The 21,338-nt window shown below is 40.1% G+C and overlaps 1 protein-coding gene across 3 annotated transcripts; it reads right to left on the bottom strand.

Moving 5' to 3' along the window:
* Positions 1–11,984: 11,984 nt before the first annotated feature.
* Positions 11,985–21,061, bottom strand: LOC117397724 (outer mitochondrial transmembrane helix translocase). 3 transcript variants are annotated; one of them, XM_033996537.3, is made up of 10 exons: positions 20,957–21,061; positions 19,449–19,645; positions 18,933–19,031; positions 18,173–18,293; positions 17,051–17,251; positions 16,082–16,188; positions 15,357–15,446; positions 14,985–15,035; positions 14,538–14,710; positions 11,985–13,554 (listed from the first exon to the last, which is right to left on the bottom strand). In XM_033996537.3, the coding sequence occupies exons 2-10, from the start codon at positions 19,620–19,622 to the stop codon at positions 13,428–13,430; spliced, it is 1,143 nt and encodes a 380-aa protein (XP_033852428.3). In that variant the 5' UTR covers positions 19,623–19,645; positions 20,957–21,061; the 3' UTR covers positions 11,985–13,427. The 3 variants fall into 3 exon arrangements, with proteins under 3 accessions (XP_033852428.3, XP_034768343.2, XP_058864538.1); XM_034912452.2 differs by lacking the exon at positions 20,957–21,061 and adding an exon at positions 20,782–20,950; XM_059008555.1 differs by lacking the exon at positions 20,957–21,061 and adding an exon at positions 20,782–20,950 and having other exon boundaries at positions 19,551–19,645.
* Positions 21,062–21,338: the final 277 nt, after the last annotated feature.

Here is a 21,338-nt window from a genome sequence, read left to right as displayed (position 1 = left end):
TTAGAAACTTGTCTTGCATTTCCTGGGTTGTAATTCTGCTTTCTAATTACCGAGGAGTTCCTGTTTGCGGACGAGAGTGAGGGAAAGAGTAGAGGTATCAATGCATTTAGAAATTTCGCATAAGGTTAATTGGTCTCTGCGGAACACTTCAGTGCTTTGTGATGTTTTTTCAAACAACGTTTCTGCTTATTTAGAAGCCTGTAATCATTAATTAATGGTTAAGAATCAACAACCTCTGCTAATTATTTCATCTTAGGCCATTAGTGAATCCTTTTAATGCGGCTGAATTGTATGCTTCTATATTTTTTTTGCTGTGCCTGATGTCAGCTATGCTTTTAACATGAGATGAAAAATCACTTAAAATGTATTTTTCCATTGAATTAATTCAAAGATACCTTAAAAATCATGAGGACCGGCTATCCTTAATTGAAAGTATTGCGCTTTTTTGGAATTAAGATGAAAATGGTGTAAAGAGAAGCCTTAATTAAACACATGTAAAGCATGACTGTAAGAGGTTTAACCCACTTAATAATCTCTTAAAGAACCCCTAATCACAGTTAAGGAATTAAAAGGTAAATGCAGTGTGGCTGTCTGTTCCTGAAATGTCGGTGGCTGATTTTAAGAATCCAATTTATAAATCAAGAAGTTCATATCATCAGTGCAATTTATGACAGGGCATGTGAAACCCCTTCAAGCTCTGATTAAAAAAAAAATCCTCATTTTGTTAATCTTATGTTAAGGGCATGCTAAACTCATCTTCATACATATTCTGATTACTGGGGAGTCTCCATCTGGAAAACTCTTTTGAAATGAACCGTTGAACTGCAGTGGGACTCAGAGAGTGACATCTCATTATCTGTAGCGTACACGGCCAGAGACTATGGCAATTATTTCAAACGAATAGAGAAATCCTGGAGATGTCTTAATATTCCTCAAATGGGCTCATTTTGTCATCTTGTTAGTTGAAGCATGCATGAGGAGATTCAGACTTAAAGGTGTAGCAGACCACAGGGTTTTGTATTAAAACCAGTGTGTTATTTCTTAAGTTGCCTGAAATGTCATTTCATTACCTTTGACTGGGTTACAGTTTCTCCGTGCTTGTAAACTACTCCCCCGCTGAGGTCAAGACATGGCTTCAAATCAATCTAATTTTACTTTATCACGGTTATAGTGCTTCAAAACAGAGTTATCCTGTTTATATAAATTTGTTGGTACCCTTATAGCTCATTGAAATAATGCTTCATTCCTCCTGAAAAGTGATGAAATTAAAAGCTATTTTATCATGTATACTTGCATGCCTTTGGTATGTCATAGAATAAAGCAAAGAAGCTGTGAAAAGAGATGAATTATTGCTTATTCTACAAAGATATTCTAAAATGGCCTGGACACATTTGTTGGTACCCCTTAGAAAAGATAATAAATAATTGGATTATAGTGATATTTCAAACTAATTAGTTTCTTTAATTAGTATCACACATGTCTCCAATCTTGTAATCAGTCATTCAGCCTATTTAAATGGAGAAAAGTAGTCACTGTGCTGTTTGGTATCATTGTGTGCACCACACTTAACATGTACCAGAGAAAGCAAAGGAGAGAGTTGTCAGAGGAGATCAGAAAGCAAATAACAGACAAGCATGGTAAAGGTAAAGGCTACTTGAAATCTCTGCTTGTATGGCTAAATCATTCATCTAACTGGTAATCGCTGGTATGTATGTACTTCATTGGTTTTGACCACCATTTTAAAAAGATTAGGTTTGTTACCATATCCTGTTTTTTTCTAGTCGTATCACTTCTATCAGACGAGTCCACCATTCTGCAACAGAGGGAGGTTTTTGATTATTTCCAGTGACACAAAACTATTTTATTTGCTAATATGAATAGGAATAAGGGAACGGCCAAGAGATTGAATCAATGAGATTATGGATTGGCACTACTGGAAGAAGGCAGCTGTATTATGTACGGTCATATACAACATGTATCAATGGATTGTCGCAATGATTTTTGTGTAATATAATGAACTAATGCATTTATCACTTTTGCTTTGCGCTTGCCTGGAGAATCCTAAATTCCAGAACAACATTCCATTCAAATCATGTGTTAATATGACCTTTCAACGCTGCCATTCCCACGTTCTACTCTCAGAGGAGCTGGCATGTGCATAACCTCCTACTGCTGCAAGTACAGAGTGGCTGGACCGTTCTTATTTGACTCTCAGAGTGGCAAAAAAATAATTTGATAATTTAAATAAATTGGGCAAACAAAGCCTGGTAAACTAAATGCAAAACTAAAGAAGATGTATTCACCCATGAAGTACCAAATATATTTTCTTTGAATCACAACATGTAATTTGTATTTATGTAATTTGATACATTCTAAATCAATATTTCTTCACAGATAATAATGTAGGTCCTTCGTTTTGGCTGCAAACTGCTGGGTCCTATTTTGAGGACAGTCAAGTTTGATGCACCTGTAATCAGACCAGTGAAATTTCGCGCCATTTGTGAAGCTCAACAATTAGAAAATGGAGCTTTATCATCACAGTGGGACAGCAAACACCATGAAATGTATCATTTGTTGGCTTCAGTTTCTTTTTTTTCATAATGAGCTGTCATAAAAGCATCTGAAGGGCTATATTTGCAGAATTAGCAGTTACATTTAGACGTAACTTTTGCGGTTAACAAAATTAGAGTACGATATCATAACAATATAGTTATAGAGAAAATACAGTTCAAAACGCTTCAAAAAATGACAAAGTAGCCTGTCCTCAAATGAGGACAGTGGCACTTAATGGGTTAACCCTACACTTAACTACCAACACTGGAACTAACACAGAAAAATGAATGCTGATCAGTGCGCAAGTTATTTGGCTATTTGTTATAGTGATGGTAATTGGGTGTGGGTTGTGTTTTGGCATCTTGACCTGATTAAGAAGGAGGAATATAATTTAAATCCATCCTAACCTCAAATAAATCTTATCACAGTTCCCCCAGACCTGCTGTAGCAGGCAGTATTTGATCTTCAGGGATGAACCTCACAAACTGAACTAAAATAGCTTTGATCTCGGTTTCCTTTTTACACTTTAAGCAAGACCCTTATCTCAGATTGCTAAGGAAGCTATGCATGTGCAAGGTATTGGTCGTGACAGACTAGATTTTTTCTGTGAATGTTTATGTTCAGTATCTGACAATCTCGTTATTAAGTTATTATGTTGAGGGCATCTCCTGTTGTAATAAGAGATGTCATCCAGAGCAGAGGACTGCAAAGTGCTCAAACTGCAAAATAATTTCTCTGCTAATTAGAGACACCCACACACGACATGTGAATTGCTAATGACAAAGCTTTAACTGTGTGTCGTACGGTCTATATACAGCAGGATATCTGCACACATGATAACACGTCTGGGATGTTTTACAAATCTTTAGCGATTTATATTCCATGAAACAATGGTAACCCTTTACAGGAAGTGTCTCTAATTACTGTGTATTTACATAGTAGTTAATTAGTAAATGCATATCTACTTACACATAATTACAATGTTATTATGCATAGTTACAATGTACTTAATGTATACAGTGTTTTGCATGACATAACCATAACCTTAACCCTAATTCTAAACCTAAGCCTTTTCTGATACAATTGTGTACTTACATATATCATGCAAGAAGATAAGATACACGTTAGGTATATTGTGACTATGCATAATAACATTGTAACTATGTGTAAGTGCACCTGCATTTACTATGTAACCACCATGTAAATACACAGTAATTACAGACACTGATATAATTCATTGATGTCTGTTTACTAGTTTTCATCCAGAGTCCAGCCTTCTGTGCACTCGAATTCCTAAGAAAGGAGACCATTAACTAATGAAGACACATTGAACATTTTTTGTCTACGTTTTGCTTTGTCTTATATGTCTCAGTATTTTGTACAGTGGAGAATGAAATGCATTTGGTATTTTCCACTGCTGCACTATTGGCCCCGCTAATTCTTTCTCTCTTTGCAGCAATGCTGTATAGAAAGAAATTACTTACAAGTTCAAAGTAATCCTCCATTCCCTCCTAGACAATTTCCTCTCCCTGTAAAAGACAGAGAGGACCGATCCTATCTATCAGGAGTCAGGATATATATATATATAATTGGGGTCTGAGACAGAGAGAGAGCGATAGCTCTGTGCAACATTCAAAAGATTTGTTCCTAAGGGTGTCCGCACATGGTGTACAAGGGGAGTCATGCTGACAGTGAGGGCTTGCATCCTGGCTGTGCAGAAGCCATCGGTCTTTGCTGGGAGTATTGCATTGGCTCTGGCATTCCCGCGGGTTAGGGAACGCCCCCTACTGGCCAGGTGCGTGGTGATCTCAAAGCGGACACCTGCAGGACTGGCCTTCATCCTCCAGGGGCTGATAGCTTGCCCACCTCCGCTGTTGAGCTCCTGGATATAAAGAGGCGATCGGAGACCCACTGAAAGTTGGATGTTCTGTATTAGGGAGAAAATAACTGGGCACACAGAATCTATTGAAAACAACATTAAAATAAGCAGCGTATTAATCAGCGTCTAGTTTATCATCTCTGTTGGTCTTTTGCTGAACAGAAACAGCTGCTTAATTGCGAATTCTGATCATGGATGCAATACTAACGAATGTGAAACAAATATTAATCCCTTGAAAACAGGCTCTCTGAGTTAAAGCTTTTTGTCTAGGGCCAATCATCTCAACACCCTTCCAAAACAATCCTACAGATTGCAATAGGAATGCTCTATGATTTTTTCAATGTTCCTATAGCTATACTGGAGATCAAACCCATTTCTATAGATTTCTATAATTTTCCATAGATCTGTGTAACTAATGATTTTTTTTTTTGTAGATTTTCTATAAATACATCTATAGATTTCTATATGTTTTTGTTTTTTTTTTTCTAGGGGGAGCAGGCTCCTGGTGGGGGATGGGGGATGAAGGCTCTCCTGATTTCTGAAGCCTCTCTTTGTGTTCGCCTCCTCAATAGAACAGCCCAGAAAAGCATTTAATAGAAAACTTAATAGCAGCTTTACACCCCAGACAGCTGAAATCTCATTCACTGGATACATGCATTACGCACACAGCGCTCAATGTGACAAAATTGATCTGGATTTCAGAGACTGCTGGGGGAAAAGTTAACCCTTAAAGAGCTTAGTATGGAAATATCAGAGTATCCTAAGCAATGCATTCTTCTTCTTATTTTGAATCCCTTTCTGTTTCAGTCATCAGATCTTTGTGACTTTATTGTTTCAAGTTAAAAGCCGCAGTGCAGCTCGCAAACATGTCCAGCTGGTACACCAGAGTGTAACCATTAACCTGTCCCCCCTTCAGCACTGCCCCATTTGTTCTATGTGTGTCCTACTGATTTCTTACATCAGCTGGGGGCAGACTGTTGCAGGGGGGACAGGTAAATGGTTACACTCTGGTGTACCAGCTGAACTTAGAGAGAAGACATATTTGAGAGCTAATTGGAGGGGCTTTAAACAGCTATCTTAGCTACTTGTTAGTCACCATGGTGTTTTTACAGTGCAGTACATATCAATCTCAAAGCAGCTGGTAAGAAAGACGAATATCAGCACACCACACAGACAAGCCATCTACAGAACTGATCAAATCTACTCAGCAGGTAACAAATCCCGCTGGTCTTTAAACTGGGGCAGCAGCAATCGAACGAAGAAAACATTCTAGAATTAGCTTATTGCTTCTGGTCAAACGCAGTCTCAGGAATCCTCTGCTCCAGACATACAATCATAACCCTGGAGGCCGTTTGTTCAGAACCGCGCATATTACTCGACACACAGACTGCCCCATAACATGAAACGCTGTGCTACTATTATGGCAGCAGGTAGACTTTTGAGATATCATTTTGCAGTTTCTTTGATTATATGATGTTAAATAAAAGATCTAAATTATGTTCATATCATTTTTTGTTTTAAAATGATATCGCAATCCTAAAATTGTAGGTGATGCAAAACTTTTGGCCATAGCTATATAGCCGACAATGATGTTGTGGGGATGTAGTATTTGAATCGTACAGCACCTTATGAAACTGTTTCACCTAACCTCTCGCTCCGTTACTCAAGTGCACTTGTGAGACATTGGGGCCGAAATGATCTTTAGCTCCCCATCAGCCTGACACCTCCAAAGCATCACAGGTGAGGCTTTTCTGACTGTTAGACATCTGCCAAGATCATCGAGAAATGACTCAGCCACAATCCTCCATGTTTAACGAGAAGATTTTAGTTTTTGATGTTATGTGATTTTTTTTAATATAATAATGCTGTACAATACTCGTGATAAGGCATCAAGGTTGCATTGGAATAGCATTGCATTGCACTTTGATTTGAGAATGAGTGCACGGTTTTGGAATGCAAGGGTTTACAAGTAAAATAGCCACTGCAGAGAGAGTGTGGGTGTCTGATTCAGAACAATGCTGGCGACAGCTGGTCTAGTGTTAACAGATGCTGATTCGTGTTTGTTTTGCAGATTTATTTCATTTATATTTGCCTTTGTGCCTTATTAAATAAATAAATAAACCAGAGCTACTTAATGTCTTTTACATTACATTTTTTTTCATAAACAAATTCTACTTGTCAGGTCTTTGCCCAGATCTTCTCCCTTATCCACCTGAATTCGAGGAGCTGCTTTTTAAATATATGATGTTGCTGGCCTTTGCTCTCTGTGCATATTAGCTAAACCTGTTGAGACAGGCAGCCAGAAAAATAGACTGACCTGCTCCCTTCCTCATACCCTACAGGGCAGCAGTGTGGAGTAGTGGTTAGGGCTCTGGACTCTTGACCAGAGGGTCGTGGGTTCAATCCCAGGTGGGGGAGACTGTTGCTATACCCTTGAGCAAGGTACTTTACCTAGATTGCTCCAATAAAAACCTAACTGTGTAATTGTAAATAAATAAGTAGAGGGATTAAATTATAGACCAGCTCAGTAGGTGATCAAAATCATGACCACCTTTTTTATATTCAAGGCATTAATCCAAAACAAAATTGCAGTTCATTAAATCCAACCTAGCTTTCTTGTTCATTCGTGTGAACAGTAATTAGCATTTGATTTGACAGATTGCTCTGCTAAATTCATGCCCGCGCAATTACCTAACCCAGCTTATTAGATGATGAAATATTTGATGCACGAAATTGAGTTACATTATAAACTGCAGTTTTAATCACACAGACAGACAGTTACAAGAATGAGTTTTAAGGACTGTTTTTAATTTTTAGAGTCACATTATCTGACCCACATTATCTTCTTATTGTGTTCCGTCACCACAGCAACTCCCCAGAACAGCTCAGTCGATCTTCTCTTCACATCTAGGAGGTTTATAACGTAAATCAGCGAGCCACCGCCCCCTGGAGGACAGAGGCCAGTCCTGCAGGTGTCCACTTTGAACTGGTCAGGAGGTAACAGAGCACTTAGTTAGTGCTTATAGTTTCTGATGATTTTGACTCCCTAAATCGCGGAGCGCCAGAGATAATCCTCATGGAATCCCCAGTGAAGAATGGCAACTTTGGCACAGCCAGGATGCAAACCTGACTGCTCGACTCACCCAGCACACCGCGCGGTAGAGCCTTTACCAGGTGAGTGATCAAGAAGCTAAGTCTCAACGGTAACAAACTACAGTGCTCAGATCAATTCAGTTCTCTCGCGTGCTGTTTATATTCTGTTACGATTGTTTAAGGAAAAAATGTCCTTTAAAATTACAGGCCATTGGCTTTGGCTAAGACACGGATCACAATCTGGTCAGCTCTGTTCTCAGCACTGTCTAACCATAAATACACAGTGTGTGGCAAAGATATGAACAAAAATAAACATTACAGGATCAGCTTGCTAAATTTACTTTGCTTTTTTTTATTTAATTTGAATCCATAATAACAAAACAATAACATAACTCTTTCGGCACCATTAACATTATCACAGCACCTTTTCCCTGTAGTCTGAAGATGTTTCATAATTCCTTGTACCTGTTGCTTCCTGGTACCTGGTGCAGGAGCTCAAAGTCACTCCAAATTTAGAGCTGCAATTAGACCAGAGCCCTAACCACTACTCCACACTGCTGACCATGCAGCTCACAAAGTTATTGGCAGCAAAACGTTTTTCTTCAAATAATGACCTCATTTGCTGTCTATTGACTTTATAATGCAGCTTGGTTACTGTGTAATGGTTTTCAATCAATAAATATATTTTCTAATTAGTTTTTACAGACTTTTAATGTAAAGGTGTCAATACTTTAGTCATGAAGAAATATTCGAAATTACTGACGTGCTTTTTTTTTAAAATTGTTTTATAAAGACTGCATGTTAAACCACCAGATATTGCGTATTTTGTTCTTCATTGTATCAATGAGTTGCTAGTGCTCCCTAAATGCTTGTACTCGACATGTTTTCTTGAATGATCTTATACTGAAGTGTAGGGTGCCAGTACTTTTGTCCTCGACTGGATCTCTCTATGGTGTTGGATCTGACTATCCTGTATTATTGAAAAATAAATAAAATCAATGAAGAAGGAAATGATCCATCAAACGGAAGGCAGCGGTAATGTTAATAAAACTACTAAGAGGGTTCTGAAATGTAAGCAGGATATTAGTTAGAACATTAAGTTCATAGACACGGGCAGTCTGATCTGAACTGTGCTGTATTTTAATACTGCCCCCCCCAAACTATTTTGACCCTCGTTGTTTTAAAACACCAGCTGGTTTCAATACAATGAAAAATACCCAGGGACAGGGCTCATGGCTAAAGGAAGGATTACAAGTATTTGTTTAGTTAATTAAGATAGATGTCTACATTGCACTGAACAAATATTTAAACAGGCCATACAAACCAGTAGCTTCCTCAGTTATTATTGATGTCGCCCAGCAACTTGTTAAAGGCAGTCTTGTTGGTTTATTTGTAACCGATTCACAGAACGTGTCCCTCGAATGCCAAAATAAAAACCATGCTTGTTTTCACAAGCCAGCGTCATTAACTGGTTGCTGAATCACCCCACGTTGTGTTGCAGGAGGTGGCCCTTTCTCTCTGTGGGATTGCACAGCGTCCACAGAGAGTCAGCGCTTTAGGGCTGGAGAGCTTCAGAGGGTGTCTCCTGCAAACTGCAGCATTCCACACAAAAAAATGAGCATTCCTTTTAATAAAAAAATATATACACTAGATCTGCAACTCAGCAGGGACAGGCAAACCAATCTCTTACATGAATATTTATAAAGTGAAGGCCAATAAAAAGAATCCTATTTCTTTCCAAAATAAAAGCTTTACTGAGCTTCAGTGCAAATTTCCAACTAGATCGCATGGTGTCTATTCAGTCTAAACATCTCGAAATCCATCAATACAAATGCAATGTTTGAACCAGAGAATAATTAGACTGTTTAGTATTGCTTGCCATCTTGTGGTCTTAGTTTTGAGTTTTAGAATCGCACATTGATTTCGGCGCACAGTGTACACTTACAATGAAGAAAGCCGGAAAAAATCAATGCAAGAGCCTCGGAAGACGGGAGATTTTCAGACAAACGTTAAAATACTTCTTTTCGTTTACAGCTGCAATGGTCACGGACGAGTCCTTTTTGAATGTCTGAGTGGTGGTGGTGCTACTGAGATGCGACTCTGCTTAGAGGAGTTGAACAGGCCCTGCTGTGGATCTGTGTATACGATCGGTCCAAGGACACACTAAACACAGTACAGTTCTACTGTTCTCTCTATAAGTTTGCGAGCCCAGCGTAAAATAATAATTAATTAATTAATTAATTAATTAATTAATTAATTAATTAATTAATTAATTAATTAATTAATTAATAAATAAATAAATAAATAAATAAAGAAAGCATTCACGTTAAGAAAGAACCTTTGTCTGGTCAAACAGACACAAAAACAGTAAGAGGGTTAAATAAATCACATTTCACATGTCAGTGCGGAGTAATTATATATATATATATATATATATATATATATATATATATATATATATATATATATATATATATACACACACATACACACAGTACCAGTCAAAAGTTTGAGTACACCAGCTTGAAACCAGGTTTTTCATGATTATCTATGCTTTTAACTGTATAAACTTGTCTATAAACACTTAATATTTCATTATATGATACGTGTGCTTATATAAGCTGATAATCATAAGTGAATTGCATTCAAAAAATTTATTTTTAAATGAAAATGTAAATCTTGTCAATTTCAATGAAATGGTCACCCAAAGCAAGGGGATTTCAGTCTGAAGCCCAAGTCAGTTAAAAGTCTGAAATGTGTACAACACGGTGTTAGAACATTGGCATAGGTATAAAAGTGTCTTTGTTAGATGTTCTCCGAGTTAACTAGCATGTTACCTAATTAACCTTTTGTCACCAATTATTGTTAACAGGTGAGGGTCCATGATTACTATAAATATAGGTAGCATAGGCACAAGTTTGTCATTCCTGAATGTAAGGGAGCAGAAAATGGCAAAATACGCTCAGTTAAGCAAAGAAAAAAGACTGTAATTGCTTTAAGAAATGAAGGTCAATCTTTAAGACAAATCGCAAGGACTTTGCAAGTGTCTGTAACTGCTGTTGCCAAGACCATCAAACGATTTGAAGAAACTGGCACTCATGAGGACCGAACAAGGTCAGGCAGGCCAAGGGTGACCTCAGAATCAGAGAATAAGTTCATTCGAGTCACAAGTCTGCGAAACCGGCGATTAACTGCCCCTGAAATACAAGCTCAGCTAAATGCTACTAGAAGTACAGATGTTTCAACATCAACTGTTCAGAGGAGATTGCGTGAAGCTGGCCTAACTGGAAAAATTGCTGCAAAGAAACCATTGTTAAGAGTGCACAATAAGAGGAAGAGACTTGTCTGAGCTAAAAAACACAGAAACCGGACGTTTGATGAGTGGAAGTCGTTCTTATGGACCGATGAGTCAAAATTTGAAATATTTGGGTCCAACCGCTGAGTATTTGTAAGACGCAGAGCGGGTGAGTGCATGAGTTCTGCATGTGTGGTTCCCACTGTCAAGCATGGAGGAGGCAGTGTCGGGGTCTGGGGTTGCTTTGCTGGTGACAGAGTTGGTGATCTTTACCAAGTCCATGGCAAGCTCAACCAGCATGGCTATCATAGCATACTTCAGAGGCATGCCATTCCATCAGGATTACGGCTAGTTGGGCAGTCCTTCATTCTTCAGCAAGATAATGACCCGAACACACCTCAAAATTGTGCAAGAACTATCTGGCTAAGAAGGAAAGTGAAGGACAACTCAATCTAATGACCTGGCCTGCCCAGTCTCCAGACCTTAATCCCATAGAACTTGTATGGGACGAACTGGACAGAAGAGTCAAAGCAAAGCTACCCACAAGTGCCCTACATCTCTGTGAATTGCTGCAGAAGAGCCGGGAAGACATGTCGGGTGATTTCCTGCTGAAACTTGTTAACCGAATGCCTCGTGTTTGAAAAAAAGTTTCTAGCAAGTGTACTCAAACTTTTGACTGGTACTGTGTGTATGTATGTATGTATGTATGTATGTATGTATGTATGTATATATATATATATATATATATATATATATATATATATACACAATGCATCCTTTTGGAATTGGAACTCCACCTCAGAACTGTATGTCACAGTGTTCTAAGAACGTTTATATGTAAATCTTTCAAACTTCAACATCAGTCCACCCAGCTACTTCTACCATGCTATCTGACCAACGGAGGAAGCCACAACGTTGTAGCTAATTATTAAAATAGCGATCAGTTTATTGATTACTTTTTCTTCTTCAGTTGTGTCTACACCTCCTGTTCTGCAGCACTGTACAGCACTTATAACTTGGGCAGCCTGGCTTGAACTGCAGTGCTATGGGAAACCCTTTGAACTCTTGAGATGGCGTTTGAAGATGTCCTTCATGAATAACCAGGTCTTTTCCCAAGCAGAAGGGTCTGTTAGAACAGGACGAGCAGACAAAGAAACAAAACAGTTTGTGTTTCCTATGGAAGACTTAGTCAAATCACTATTTATGTTAACCAAATGTTAAAGCCAGAAGGGGTTCCAATAATGCTTCAGGATTTGCTCATACAGAGAAATGTAATATTATACATTTAATATGATATAAAATAGGTCATTTAAAGACAGTGGAAGTACAGTTCTGGAGTATTTGGAGATGCGTTTTGACTTTAATGTTTTGAGTTGTGTTACACCTCCATAGAAGAAATTCTCTGCAGATGGAGCTACAGTGACACCTTGTGGTCAGACAGCTGCTTTGCAGGTAATCACACCACACCAGTCACTGGAGTTCCTTTACATTTATTCTTTCAGGGATTGCATTGCTATGGTAACAGTATGTTACCAGGACAGGATGGAAAATAAATAAACAGTCAAAACATGAGGACGGCTTTTTCACTTGATCAAACACACACGTTCTACACTAAGTGGCTATGAATGTGCGATACAAGAAAAAAATGTAACAGTTGTGAAATATCAGTGATCTTACCCAATGCATTCTTCTTATTACTTATTGTATTTTTTTCAGTTTCAGTCATTACAATCCTGGTGACTTTTTTAAAAGTTTAAAACACCCCTGTGGCTCCCAACAGAGCTCATGTCTAACCTGCAAGTTCATTTGCAGCCATGAATCTGCCCCCCCGCAACACACTGCCCCGAGTGGGTGTATGTAATACTGCATCAAATCTAAAGGACAAAACATTAAATAACTGATGATATTTTAGACCCACATCAGATTGCTCTTTAAACACTGCAGGGGTGGAATTACGACTCCTGTTGCATAGCAGTTTTACCCGTTCCAGGTTTTACTAAGAGCTTGATTACCCACAGTGTACAGGTAACAAGCTCGGGTGTGTCTAACTCATAGTAAAACCAGGAATGGGTCAAACTGCTGTGCAATGGGAGTCTCATTTCCATCCATGCATCGCCGAACAGGTTTCTGAACAGAACGGTCGTTATCCAACCAGTAGATGACCGCGATACTGAGCCAATAGTAATTGTAACTCACTGGAACAGCAAACAAATACAAATGTATTCAAAACATTAAAAAAAAAAAAAAAAAAAAAAAAAAATCTTCAAAACAGTTTTTCGGTTCCGATTACCACCAGGGATGGAATTAAGACTCCCACTGCATAGCAGTTTCACTCGTTCCAGGTTTTAACATGTGCTGGACTAGCCCCAGTGTACAGGTAACAAGCTCAGGGGTGTCATTATTAAACTTATAATAAAACCAAGAATGGTTCAAACTGCTATGCAATGGGAGTCTTATTGTCATCCCAGAGTACTAATACCCTCCACAGTTAATCTCCTAGATAACGGACTCCTGTATCCTTCGTAAAAGCTATAAATTATTCAATTTAAAAAAAAAGTTTCAGTGGCTCATTTGTGCGCTGGTGTTTTCCCTGTGGCTGGGTAAGGGCTAGTCCAGAGAGACATCTCTCAGGCTCATCTGATAGGAGGCGGCTGCCTTGGATTCCTTCATCTTCTCCAAGCCGAAGAGCAGGTCCAGCTGGGTCACCGGCCGCAGTCTGTCTTCATCCACAGGCCTGCAAAGCAAAACAAAAAGCACGCCAGCCGTGACAAATCCATACGGAGAGGCTCTGCCTCACAGCTGTCCAACCGTTCTGGCTTTCTAGGAAACCCTAGCCTCCAACAAATCCACTTTAGTATTGTTCTGCTTATTAACCATGTTTAAAACACAATTCTGACTTGCTTCTATTATACCGATTGTCCTTTTCAAACTCAGTAGAGCTCAATATTTTTATATATATATATATATATACACAATGGCTTGAGAGCCATTACTTGGACAGCCCTGGTTTTGATTATTATTATTTATTTATTTATTTCTTAGCAGACCCCCTTATCCAGGGCGACTTACAGTCGTAAACAAAAATACATTTCAAGAATCACAGTGCAATATTATTATTATTATTGATTATTGCTAATATTAATATTATTATTATTATTATTATTATTATTATTTATTTCTTAGCAGACGCCCTTATCCAGGGGCGACTTACAATTGTTACAAGATACCACATTATACTTACTGGAGCAATCTAGGTAAAGTACCTTGCTCAAGGGTACAGCAGCAGTGTCCCCCACCTGGGATTGAACCCACGACCCTCCGGTCAAGAGTCCAGAGCCCTAACCACTACTCCACACTGCTAATAATCGTATAGTTTACACAGAGTTCTCAATGCATGGAATAACCTGCCAGATAAAATCAGTAGCATTTAAGACAATAGGAACTTAACACACAATTGCATTCTGTCCTATTAAATGAAATGGGGATCTAGGAAACAGCAAGCCTGCCCCACAGACCTGTGGTCAATTACAACTGTAATTGTGCAATTCGTAATTAATCTCAATTACAATGTAATTGGAGTTGAACCTGGGCACACCCGTGCAACCGTATCACTGCTCAACTACAGTTCAGTTACGCATTTGTAAGAAGAAAGAATTTGTGTTTCTCTATGAAGTCCTGGGCGGCTCTGTGTATTCTCAGCGGTATAAAGCGCGTTACCTGTCCTCGTCGTCGCTGTCCTGCAGCAGCTGTGTGATCTGCTTCATCTGCTGCTTGCGCACGTAGTCCCGCACGCGGTACATGGCCGCATCGCGACACAGCTCCTTCAGATCGCTGCCCGAGTACCCCTCTGTCTTCTCAGCGATCTCCTTCAGGTTAATGGCGTTGCTCAGCTGCAAGAAACAGGGGGGGGGGGGGGATTAAAGCAACGTCCTGCACAATCAAGACCCTTTTAGCAATGTGCTTCAGTACATCTTTATAGTTTAGTCCTCGGAGCAACAGAGCTTGTTGACAGTCCAGTTTGTTTGAATCGTTCCCCCCTCCCCAAAAAAAACGTTTTAGATGTAGGTCCTCGTCGGCTTTATATACAGGATGTAGGAAGAATGAATTACTGCGATTACAGCGTTTGCACTGCAGTGAAACGACAGACCACAATGAGATACTCACATTTTCACCTGCCAGAATCAGCTTTAAAACATCTTGTCTTTGTTTTTGGGTCTGTAGAAGAAAAAAAACAAAAACAACAACATTACAGATCGATAGATCACGACCATGGCTGAGATTAGTGGTAAACCAGCAGCAGCTACGTCCACAGGTGCATAACCTTACCATGTTATTATAGTTACTTACTTCAACAAAATAAATATGCACCCAGAGAAGGTAATCAATGAGATCCCATTCGCGACTCTATTTAAATGACACACTTGTTTTCTTTACTGGGAACGTCCATCTACCTGTATTGCAGCTCTGAGCTCTGAATAACTCTGACTTTGTTCGACTTCCCTGCGTATTTTGTCTGCGTCCGGATTTCTGACTTACAGGGAAGTTGATCTGGAAGGTTGTCGGCATTCGACGCAAGATAGCTGGGTCCACATCCTGAGGTCTGTTTGAAGCTCCCATCACCATAACCTGAAGAGAGGGGAAAAAAGAAATGAAATCTATTAAAATAAGGTAATGCAAATCCAATGCAAGCCAACCTGTCTCCATTTCCTATTGCTGGTCCGAGAATCACCGCTGGAAGGACAGCCTTACGGGACTCTCTGCTCTATAAGGTAACCGCTGCTGCTGTTAGCAGAACAAAGCTGTGCAAGGCGCATTCCGTGTTCCAAGGTCAGAATGGTGTTGTGGCTTATAGTCATTGCAATCTATTCCAGTCCAGGTCCTTGTTCCAGACTAGGGAAAATAAGCAGTGTTTTATACCAGGTATGTAATTGTTTAACAGGTGTTCAATTAAGTAATTAGGAGGCAAGGTCCTGGTTTGTGATGGACTGAAAGAGCCACAAGCGAGTACTACTGTTTTACTCAGTGCTGACGGCACTCTGTAAAATAGGGATGCATAGCCCCCTCTGTGGTTTTCTAACCCTGCTGTGCAGTGCATTGTGTGCTCACCTATTAAACACCAAGCAGTGCTGAATTTAGAAACATTCAAAGTCTCTTCAATTCAACGGCCAACGTTTCGACTAGAAGTCTTTTTCAATGTCTTCAATTTTTTTTATTTTTTATTTTAGTATAAATGTCTGTATTGTGTCGTCCCCCCCCCATACCTGGCAGTCTGTCTCAGTGTCCAGCCCGTCCCACAGGCTCATGAACTGGGCCTTCATCATAGCAGTGGCTTCGTGGTCCAAACTGGAGCGGTTTCGCAAAAAGGAATCTGGAACAGAACAAGAGATAAGAAAAAAAAATAAAATAAATTTTCCTGCTACAGAACAATCATGTCAAAGCAGGGGTGATCTGGTAAACTACGTGTATAAGCCTTGTATTCATCTCAAAATGTGTAAACAGCTTCATAATGGTGGAGGAACGAAAAAGTCACAGTTATGGATTTTTTTTTGCAAACGGTTTCACTATAATCACCGCCCAAAAAACACCTAACTGTTGAAAGATGATCACACACTGCTGTGACTTCCCATTGTAGTTAGAGATGAATCAAGAAAGGGTTCACACTGTTAATGAAAACTGAATTTAGCAGACAGCAGGAAAAGAGATTTTGCCTGCGTAGCAAAACAACTATATTGAGATCACAGTTTGACATGCGGTTTGACATTTGAGGTGAATGTGAAGTGAGAGTCTGACTGTCTGAAGGGAGTGCACTTTGGCTGAGCTCAAGAACACGCACCCTGCTTACTGCTCTGCTTACTGCTGTTGAAAACAATGAGCAAGTTAACAAGAACCAGCTGACAACAAGCCAAGCTCACAGCTTCATGAAGGCATATAAATTAAGCACAGAAGAGACACCGAGACGCGCTCCATGTCCTCCCTGTGATCTTGACGGTGTGGCCGCCACACTCCCAGAGGAAAAGGTAGTGGAGCTCTACCTTCACTTCTGTAATGACCAGCGCAGAATTATTTTGCATAAAGATAACGTTTAAATATGTGAATACTGGAATCAAATAAAAGGAGCTTTGTTAAATTCTTAATGATTGCTTGGCCATGAATCGCTGTATGTTATAAACACAGCGTTAGTTTGCAGCACTACGTTTAAGCCGAGCAGTTTCTCTGCCATGGAGACGCACCTATTTCATCGATGAAGATGATGCAAGGCTGGATCTTGACGGCCAGGGAGAAGACGGCCGCGGTGAGTTTCTGGGACTCTCCGTACCACTTGTCGGTGAGGATGGAGGGCTGCAGGTTTATAAAGCGACACCCAGAGGCCTTGGCAGTGGCTTTCCCAATCAGGGTCTTTCCACAGCCTGGGGGGCCGTACAGCAGCACCCCTGCACAAGAAACACAGGAAATAAACAAACACAGACCTCGCCGCCATTTAAAAACCATACGACTGCTTATCACTCGTGTTATAAAAAACTCGATAGCAATCAAAAGTAAATCCCAGGAGACCATTTGTTATATCACGTTGATTGATTATCCAAGTCAGCTGAACACACGCTGCAGTCAATTTCTCCTTTCTCCTTAAGGTTAATTAAACTGTTAATATAAAACGTGGTCTGGCTGGTAAGAAGAGGCTGGCGATCATTTAAAGCTAATTGTCATTTTGAACGAGTATCACCTGAATTAGAATTCTCTCAAGTGGAACGGACAGCTTTGTTCCAAATAATACAAAGTACATTGTTCACAACTGAAAAATATCAATAGATTTTATTTATTGGGTGCTAAAGCAATTTGTTTGGTTCAGAATACCACTGACCTCTTATTCAGTGTCTTGGTTCTGGACTCAAGGTGGCATGCCTGTTGCATTGGATGCAAGAGTTTACTCAGGTACCTGAACAATTAAAACAGCTCTTTGCGACTGGTTTCACAGCCCTCGATTAGCACTAATATTGGACTACTAAAATAGCACTAGGCAGTCCAAGCTTTGTGCTAATCGGGGCTGTAAAACCAGCCCTTGCAGTTTGAGCAATGAAATACAATTTAGCAATTGTCTCAAAATGATTACAAAAAAACCCCAAAAGGATTTGCTTAAATGAGTTAAGATGACCTGTGATCCAACAGCTATTGAACTCAGCAGTGGCCCTTCTAGTCCTGGTCTTTGTTCTAAATTGTTTTAACCAATTAAACCTCTATCCAGACCCAGAAGTAGTTAACGATGTTAAACCGGGCATGGAATGACCCTCCAGGACTGGGATTGGACAGCCCTGATGATCCCAATCGGGGTTTGGAAGGAATCCGGGCAGCATTACCTTTGGGTGGCTGGAAGAGTCTGGATCCCTGGAACAGATGTCTTTTCTGGAAGGGCAGAATGACCGTGTCCTGGAGCTCCATGATGACATCATCCAACCCGGCAATATCCCTCCAGGTCACCTGTAACAGCAAAAGGAAGAGGTGAACCAGGGAGAGCCCAAATCAATCCGAAATTCAACCGCAACTCTGAAGAAGAAGTCAGAAACAAATGTTAGTCTGGTCTGCCGTTTTCTCAAAATATTTTGTGTTTGTTTGCTGCAGACGAACATTTTAGCAACCGTTTCATTTAGTGCTTCTTGCGAATAGATCTCTCTTGCATGGGGGCAGCGAGGTCATTAAATAGCTTCTCCTAACTTTCTGTAGGGCTGGGTTCAAACTGGGCTCAGCAAAAGCCTCCCAAATCACATTACCTTTTACAAACGCTAAATGGGTTGATTTGACCGGCCTATTCTCCATTGAGGCAAACCAAAGCTGGATTCAGCATTTTATAGCATGAGAATCCCCCCCTGCATTGCATCAAGCACTAAATTGTACTGGTATTAAAGCCTGGGACAGGTGTTTGATGCAATCCAGGGTGATTCCCCTATTGCTGTAAACTGCTATACAATCAAAAAATAAATCAAGCTGTGACTTAGCCCGACGAGGTGTAGGTTGATCAAATCAGCTTTTAAAGTGAAACCGGACCAGACATTTCAAGCGCGTAGGCTTGCTGGGTTCTGATCCCGTTGACGGTGTCGACAAGCTTTGTTTGTGACCCACCTTCATGCTCCGGGGGTCCACCAGGTGGGACGCGATGTTCATCTCGTACTCCGTCAGCTTGAGTCCCTGCACCCCGATCTGCTTCATCAGCTGCTCTGCCTGCACGCAACAAAGGATCTTAGAAAAGGAGGTGGGGCTGCAGAAGACAAGATGCCTTCTAAACCACCCACCCACGCACGCACACAGAGGCTCCTCACATCTGTTTCTACCCTAAATATAGAGGACGATTATTTTTATTGGATGCCTTGCAATACACCTAGTCTGAGACCCACTGGTCTAATTGCCCTTATATAGGGTGTATACCTTTGCCACTATCGGCAGACCACTACTCTTTCTCCCAGGGGTCTGTCTGACTGAGGTTCACTAAAGGGATGGTAAGAAGAATGGGGGTTTGTGCTTGAACTCTACCAATCCTGGAAGAGGCTGGTAGAGGACAATGTAGTGATGAAGCAGAACTCTACCACTGCTCTACCAAGGAATGCCCCCGTAGTTGCCCCACAGGAGAGATACCCCTACCCTCTTTTTGGCCTGTAGCTTCTGCTGCCGCGTGGGATCCAGGGCGTCCACCACCCATTTGATGCTGAAGTAGGTCGCCGCCCCAAATATGGTCAGACGCACCACCAAGCCTACCACCTCGTTCCGGGTCAAAGGTCGCACAAGAGCATCCCGGGGAATCTCCTTCAGCAGCATTCCCTCCGCTATCGCTTACACACCTGCCAGAAACGAGACAACAACAGGGACGGGAATAAGACTCCCATTGCATAGCAGTCTGATCCACTCCTGGTTTTACTAGGAGTTCAGTAAGACACACCTGAGCTTGTTACCTATACGCTGTGGCTAATCAAGCTTGTAGTAAAACCTGGAGGAATGGGTGAAACTCCCATGCAATAGAATTCTTATTTCCATCCCTGGAATACAATTTGCTGTGTCTTAATGTTGTGATCTCTGGGGTTGCACAAAAGCAGCACGGAAGTCTTTTCCCTGCTGAAAATTTCAGCCACTGTTGGCAAGATGCTCACCAGTTAAGAGTTGGGAATTGAAATAAATATTTATTAACTGGTATATAAAATCCCAGCAAACTGCCAGCTCTGACCAGGAGTTATAGAAAGATATGAAAAGATATGCAAAAACAAATAGTTTTTTCTTTAATGCATGAATCATTAAAATAATGTATTTGTATAATGCTTTTAAATCAAAAAGCAACGCAAGGTTAATGTATTGACTTGAGGTTTAGGGCTTGATCAGATCACACTCGCCCAAACACTTAAACCAATCATAAAAACAGTTAAACAAAAAAATAAAAACATTAAAAATAAAACAGGTTTTATTACAATACATACTTTTCTTTAGAGGTTTTCTGGTGACAAAAAAAAAAATGCAATTTCGTTAATCCATCTCGTTCAGTCTTTTGCAAATTGTACTACAATTCTTTACAAAGAAAAGGCGCACAGTGTGGGTTGCACGGTCGTCAGGTGCGAATGACAGCGATTTTATTTGCACACGTCGCTGCACATATCGCGCGAAGGACGGATTCAACGTTAAATCCTTTTTTTTTTTTTTTTTACCCATGTAGTATTTCATTTACGTTGATAAGAACACACACGGGTAGCGTTTTTACACCTTTTATTAAGGTATTGTTGTTAGGTGTATATGAAACCTAATTAAAATCAGCTGAAAACGCAACCGTGTAAAAATAAAACTACAAATGATCACTCTTTCCTGGTCAATGCATTTTTTTAACCCCTGTTTTAACCCAGTCGGTGTAGTATGCAGAAATAGGGAATTACATCATACGATATTACTGACGCTTCGCTCAAAACAATGTACTATACAATGTAAAAATACATACCATAAATAAATAAAAACAAACATACGACTCGGATCGAATTGGATGCAACCCTCTGTTTTCACGAACGCTGTTCAGTCGATGAAAACACACGTGTCAAACTGAACAACAGTGCGATATTTGAGCAGTTTTTTTTTTTTAACAACAATAACAAGCCAAGGAATTAAAATGCACCTACTGGTGACATCTTCTGCAGCATCCTCTGTGCTACTTGACATAAAGCCCCGGAGGTACAACAAAGACTACCCACCGCATCAGTTCCTACTTGCAAGGCGCACTATTCAAAACAACACGAAAAAGTGTCTTAAGAAACACCTACCACATGTGGCGCACACTTGCGTGGGAATGGGCTGTAGCTCACTTTTTTTTTGTTTGTCTGTTTTTTTTGCAAAGGGCCACCTCTTAAAAAAAAGGTATCCTGCCATTCTGTGGTAATCTGTAACAGCTGTATCTCCCTGTTGCGGGTGTATTCTCGGTTGGCAGGTGCTTCCTCGTCATACACTTTGTTTAATTTAATTTAATAAACCATGTTAAAGTTCACAGACTACAAGTTTGTAGAT

The sequence above is a fragment of the Acipenser ruthenus genome, chromosome 37, assembly GCF_902713425.1.
Source record: "Acipenser ruthenus chromosome 37, fAciRut3.2 maternal haplotype, whole genome shotgun sequence".
Lineage (NCBI taxonomy): Eukaryota > Metazoa > Chordata > Actinopteri > Acipenseriformes > Acipenseridae > Acipenser > Acipenser ruthenus.
Note: the sequence above shows the minus strand (reverse complement) of the source record. Positions and strands in the feature narration are given on the sequence as shown.